At 66.9% G+C, this 5,845-nt stretch overlaps 1 protein-coding gene across 11 annotated transcripts; it reads left to right on the top strand.

Annotated features, from left to right (window-relative positions):
* The first annotated feature begins 275 nt into the window (after positions 1-275).
* C1QTNF12 (C1q and TNF related 12) lies at positions 276-5,495 on the top strand. Of its 11 annotated transcripts, none has more exons than XM_070245867.1 (8): positions 301-860; positions 3,098-3,214; positions 3,295-3,406; positions 3,522-3,673; positions 4,154-4,370; positions 4,638-4,728; positions 4,960-5,038; positions 5,267-5,495. In XM_070245867.1, the coding sequence occupies exons 1-8, from the start codon at positions 693-695 to the stop codon at positions 5,363-5,365; spliced, it is 1,035 nt and encodes a 344-aa protein (XP_070101968.1). In that variant the 5' UTR covers positions 301-692; the 3' UTR covers positions 5,366-5,495. The 11 variants fall into 11 exon arrangements, with proteins under 11 accessions (XP_070101964.1, XP_070101968.1, XP_070101969.1 ...); XM_070245868.1 differs by having other exon boundaries at positions 362-860; positions 4,187-4,370; NM_001433548.1 differs by having other exon boundaries at positions 651-860; positions 4,262-4,370; positions 5,267-5,491.
* The last annotated feature ends 350 nt before the right edge of the window (positions 5,496-5,845 follow it).

The raw sequence follows: 5,845 nt of genomic DNA on the forward strand, positions 1-5,845 counted from the left end.
TTCCTGGGTCCTGCCAGACGTGTGGGCACCAGCAGGACCCTGGGGCAGGGCCAGAAGAACCTGGGAGAGCTGAGTGGGGTGGTCCTAGGAAGGGGCTGAGGCAGCTGTGAGCCCCTGATGGACAGTGTCCCCCCTCACCCTGGGAGCTCCCTGGCACCACCCTGGAGGGGCTGAGTGCTGGAGAAGGATTGAGGGATCCTCGTAGCGGTTCCCAGGTTCCGGGAAGGGAAGGGGGTGGGGCTGTTTCCAAGGACCTGGGGGCCTGGGGAGGCGCAGCCCCTCGGGCAGCACAGCGCAGGCTCCTCAGTAGAAGCCGGGTGAACCGTGGTCAGTGGGGTCCCGCCCCGTGCGCGTCCCCGACGGCCTGCGCGCCCGGCCGACGGCCCCCGCCTGCAAGCCCTCCCCCGTGGAGCCCGCGGCTCTGGGGAGGGGGAGGGTTTATCTGGCGGCGGCGCGGGCGGCCAGAGCACTGCGCGCCGAGGCCGGCGAACCAGCGGGGACAGAGCGTGTCCCGTCCGCCCGTCGTGCCGCCGCCCCCCTCGCCTGCGCAGACATGCACCGGCCAGGCGCCCCCCGAGGCCACGTCCCCGCGCAAGGGCCCTGAGTGCCGGCTGTGCCACCGCCCCCATGAGCGCGCCTGGGTGCCCCTGCTTGCAGCGCTGAGCCGCCTAGGTCCGGAGCCGCCGGACGCCATGCGCTGGGCCTGGGCCGCGGCCCTGGCCCTCCTCTGGCCGCAGCTCGCGCTCCTCGGGGGCGTCGGGGCTCGACGGGAGTCCAAGAGGCCGCGGCAGCCGGGCCAGCGCACCGAGTCCCCGAACGCCACCGTGTCCAACAGCGAGGGGCTGCCGGCCTCCCCCAAGGTACGTTTGGGTCAGGCGCACGTGGGCTTCCCGGGTCGCCATCCTTCTCCCTGCCTGCTCTGCCCTGCCGTGCTCTCCATGTCCCCTGCCGTGTCTAGGTGGGGTGAGGCTTGGGGCACATCAGCAGCAGCTGGGTAGGAAGCAGCCTTGGCACTCCCCATCCCCTCCACCCCCCACCCTCGACCTGGGATGGGGTTGGGGGAGGGAAGGGGCTCCCCAGCCAGGCTAGTTTAAAGCCCACTGTGTCTGGAAAACCTGCAGCCATTCGATGTAATTGCTAATTCCGGAGGGGTCGAGGAAGCTTGGGCAGCTTGCTTCACACTGCCCTGCAGACCCCCTGCTGGTGCCCTGGCTGCCCCACAACTCCATGAGTAGACTGGACCCTGTGCTTCCTGGAGCACCTTGCCCTGACCCCTCAGTGGGCAGCCAGCACCTCCTGTGGTCTCTGGCATGGGATGTGCTCCCGTGCTTGGAGTCCCTTCAGCCCCAGCCTGCCCCCAGGGTTCCCTCTGAGACAGGAGACCCCTGCACCCACCTCAGCCCTGAGCCTCCACCCTCTTGGGCTGAGGATCTGCTGAGGGGTCTTGGAGCTGACCCTAGAAGTGCACGCCTGGTGGCTTCTTGCAGCTGCTGACCTAGGGGCCTCAGGACTAGGAGGGGAGCAGCAGTTGCTGGGGCAGGCCCCCTGCCAGCCCTCACGCCTTTGATCCTGGCCTCCTGCCTCCCAAGGGCGTCTCCGTGGCGGCCAGCCCGGCTGCTCTCGGCCCACGCGGCCCCATTGGAGCCTGAGGCCCCGTTTTCCAGAGGGGAAGGCTGAGGAGAGGGAGTCCTTGGTCCCAGCCAGCCATAGAAGAGTGAGCTGCCTGCGGGTTCCGGGGCCAGCCAAGAGGGTCTTGACCAATCCCAGCCATTTACCCGGGGAGGGGTCCTTGGTGGTTGTTCCCTGCCCTGCCTGGCCCCCCTGCCCAGGGCTGCCCTCTGGAGCAAGGGCAGGGTGCAGTCTGAGGACAGGCAGGCGGACCTCCATCCAAGGAGGGGCTGTGTGACACATGCCCCAGGACGGCCCTCCCCGGATGTTGGGACCCCTGCCCTTCCTGCCAGGGGTGGGCTCATCCTCCACCTGTCTGCTCCCACAGCCCTTGTCCCCAGATGCCAGTGATGCACTTGGGCCTCCAGGACCCCTGAGTTCCTCAAGTGTGATTAGGGTCATTGGCAGCCAGGGGAACAGGTAGATGGCAGATGTGTGAGGCATCAGGAGACTGACTCCTCCCACCCCCCCAGGATAGAGGACTGTCTGGTCCACTGGGAAGGAGCCCTGGCCTTCCCTGGTCAGGAGGCTGTGCCTGCCCCGGGAGCTCAGATCTCGCTGTGTTTGGGGCTCAGGGCCAACCACTGGAGTGGACCCTGGGCCAGGACCCTTTGGCCTGCCCTGCCTGGGACGGCTCTCTGGGAGCGGCCAGGGCTCTGCTGGCCTCATGACAGTGGTTCTCTCCCAGCCAGGCCACATCTGCTATGCTCTGCCCATTTTATGGGCTTCCTGTTTGAGCCCAGCACAGACTTCGTCAGAGACGGCCAGCTCCCTCCCAGCCCACACCTCTTACTTAGCACCATGTCTCCTCTGACTGGAACTGGGGGTGTTCCAGCCTCTCCTGCCTGCCTGGTACAGAACCTGGGCTTAGGAGGGAGTGGCTAGAGGGCTGAGGGGCACAGTTGAGGCAGCTCTGCCCTGCCCCTCCCGGTCCTTGCTCCAACAGCAAGGTGGGCCGGCTGCTGTGGCCTGGGTCCGAACCTGAGGAGCGGGGCCGGCCAGAGTGCCGAGGCCGCCAGCGCACACACCTGGTTCCCAGCACAGAGCAGGGCCTGTGCCCGCCCCAACCTCGCCTGGTGTCACTCTGGAAACGCTCCTGCCCCGCACCGCCAGTCTCAGCCAGGGCCAAGCCCTGTCTGGACATGTGGGGCTGGCTCGTGCATGCAGGTGTGCCCATCCGTGTGGGAACAGGGTGCCACAGAAGGGGACATGGTTGCGATGACACAGAACCAGAGCCCACGAGGGCCCAAGCCCTGGCCCACCTGTCATCTTGGTGTGAGTCCTCCAGGGGTGGCCCATGGTGCCCTGTTGGCATCTTCCTTTTATCTGCCCAGTGTTGCCCAAGGCTCCCTGCTCTCCACAGGGGCAGCTGGGCAGGACCCACTGGGCCTGGAGGTCAGCCCACTAGCCCTGTCCCTTGTTCCTTCAGCTCCCTGAGGCCTTGGGGCCTGAGTTCTCAGATGCCCACATGACGTGGCTGAACTTCGTCCGGCGGCCGGATGATGGGGTCTCAAAGAAACGATGCCGAGGCCAGAACAAAAAGTTGGTGAGCCCCCAGGTCTGAGCCCAGGGCAGGGGCGGTTGTGGCTCCCCCCGGGATCTTTACTTTCTCCTGCCTCCTTCCAGCGAGGCCTCTCCGGCCCCCCAGGGCCTCCTGGGCCCCCTGGCCCCCCAGGCCCCCCCGGTGCGGAAATCACTCAGGAGGCCCTGCTGAGGGAGTTTCAGGAGATGCTGAAAGGTGAGGCACCTTCACGGCCCCCCGCTCCTCTGGGAGGCTCAAGAGGGTCCCACCTGGGCCCAGGAGGTGACCCCACACTGACCCCAAGCTGCTGCTTCTGCCTGTGTCCCCACAGAAGCCACCGAGCGTCGGTTCTCGGGGCTGCTGGGCCCGTTGCTACCCGAGGGGACAGGCGAGCGGCTGGTGGCCGAGGGCTTCCACTGCCAGCTGAAGGGCCCCATGCGGGTGGACAAGAAGACTCTGGTAGAGCTGCATGACTTCCAGGCTGTGAGTGGATGTGGGGGGTGGGCCTGGCAGGTTGCTGAGGGGCCTGGCAAGCCCTGGTCATCTTGGGAGCATCTGCTGCAGGTCCTCACATACTTAATGGGGTCCAGCTGCGGGGCAAGGTGCTGGGTTGGCCCCCTACAAGTGAGCAGGCCCACAGCCGCCATGGGATGGCCACGCGGCACACGCAGAGCACGGCCCACAGCCACTGTGGGACGACCACGCAGCACATGCAAAGCAGGGCCCACAGCCACCACGGGATGGCCACGTGGCACACGTGCAGTGGGACCCAGGGCAGCCTGGGTCAGGGTGGGAGGTCTTGTGTGCGCCAAGGCTTCGGGTGGTGTCCAGAGTGGCCAGGAAGCAGGGATACCCTCCCCTGTGGGGGCTCTCGGGGCCTTACCCACCCCTTGGGGCCTAAAGCCTGTGCCCGGAGGTCCAGGGATGCAGACACATGGGTCATCCCATTGTCCTGCCCACCAGGGCCTACTTGGGGTTGGGGGCTGTTGGTTGCAGCCTCCTCCCCCAGACTGGGTGTGCAAGATGAGGGTCGAGGCCCTGGAGCCTGGGGTTCACCTGCTGTCCCTCCAGCCTACAGCCCAGGGCGCCTTCCTGCGGGGGTCCGGCCTGAGCCTCGCCTCGGGCCGGTTTACAGCCCCAGTGAGCGCCATTTTCCAGTTCTCTGCCAGCCTGCATGTAGGTGAGTGGGGCTGGGCCAGGGTGTGTGTGGTGGGGTGGGAGCTCGCTCTCCTAGGTAGGCACCCAACCTTGCAGGCCCTGGGCCTGGGTCCTGCTGTAGAGGTGCCCCCTGCTCCAACCCTGGCTCCCACTGGGGACCTGGACAGGGCCTCACGCCACCCTCCTCAGCCCACAGCCACTCCTGGGCCTGAAGCCCCCAGCCCCTGCCTCTGCCCCTCTCTGCCCCGTCCTCCCCAAGGGCTGCTGCAGACCTGGTGTGTCTCTGCAGACCACAGGGAGCTGCAGGGCAGGGGTCAGCTGCGGGCCCGGGACACAGTGCGGGCACTCATCTGCATCGAGTCCCTGTGCCATCGCCACACGTGAGTGGGCTCTCCTGGGCCACCCTGGCACCGGAGGGTCACAGGAGGCATCTTGAGGGGGCAAGGGTGGGTGCCTGAGCATGGACCGTCCTGCCCATGGAGAGGGGAGGGGCTGCCCCATGCACAGAGGCCTGCAGTGGGCACTGGGGTGGGTCATGGGGTCTCTGGGCACCGGGGTCCTGCCCACAGGCCAGCTGTGCCCTCACCCTTGCCCTGCGGTGCCGTGTCCAGGTCCCTGGAGGCCATCTCAGGCCTAGAGAGCAATGGCAGGGTCTTCACGGTGCACGTGCAGGGGCTGCTGGAGCTGCAGGTGAGGCAGGAGGGGTGGCAGGGCAGGAGGGGTCCTGGGCCTCCAAGCCTCCACCTGGATGCTGCCCAGCCCGTCAAGTGGACGGACGTCAGCTATGTGGCCACTCAGGACCCCTGGGCCCTGCATGGCCTGGGGCAGGTGCCACCTGATGGGGCTGGGGCACCATTGCTCCATGAGCTCCCCTTGGGCAGGCCTGTGGGGGGTGACATTCACTGTGAGTGTCTGCAGGCTGGACAGTACACCTCCGTCTTCGTGGACAATGGCTCCGGGGCGGCCCTCACCGTCCAGAGCAGCTCCAGCTTCTCTGGCCTGCTCCTGGGCATGTGAGGGCACCAGCCAGAGCTGAGAGGAGCTGCTGTGAAGAGGACTCTGTGAGGCTGTGGAGGGGCTGCCCGGCCCCCACTCCGCCCCGACCTTTGTTATCTGTGGTCACAGCAATAAAGAGCCCCCAGCCCTCCCTGTTGCCTGGTCATTGCATCATCTTCGTGGAGGTGGAGTTGAGGGCAGGGGCTGGAAGTGCAGCTGTGGAGGGACATGTGGCCTTAGGACTCGCTTTTCAGGCTGCTGGGGTTGGGGGGGTCAGGTGAGTGGGCTTTGCTTTGGACATGGATGTCCTGGCCAAGCGTCCTGGCAGCATGGGTGCAGCCCCTTCAGCCCCTGTGCCGGCTGAATACAAGGACAGATGTCCATCCAGGTCCCTGCTCAGCCCTGCCCACAGCCTGGGGCTGCCCCTCTGCTCACCTGGGGCCTGTCCAGGCTTGGAGGGCAGCAGCCTGGACACCCACGGGGCCAGGGGCCCAGATCTGT

Source organism: Equus caballus, chromosome 2 (assembly GCF_041296265.1).
Source record: "Equus caballus isolate H_3958 breed thoroughbred chromosome 2, TB-T2T, whole genome shotgun sequence".
Taxonomy (NCBI): Eukaryota; Metazoa; Chordata; class Mammalia; order Perissodactyla; family Equidae; genus Equus; species Equus caballus.

Bases quoted from the DNA above. Each gene is read 5' to 3' on its own strand.
- C1QTNF12 (XM_070245854.1), top strand. From the start codon at position 693: ATGCGCTGGGCCTGGGCCGCGGCCCTGGCCCTCCTCTGGCCGCAGCTC. The intron at 3,215-3,294 runs GTGAGCCCCCAG...GCCTCCTTCCAG, and splicing joins GAGGCCAGAACAAAAAGTTG to CGAGGCCTCTCCGGCCCCCC. The intron at 3,674-4,153 runs GTGAGTGGATGT...CCTGCCCACCAG, and splicing joins AGCTGCATGACTTCCAGGCT to GGCCTACTTGGGGTTGGGGG.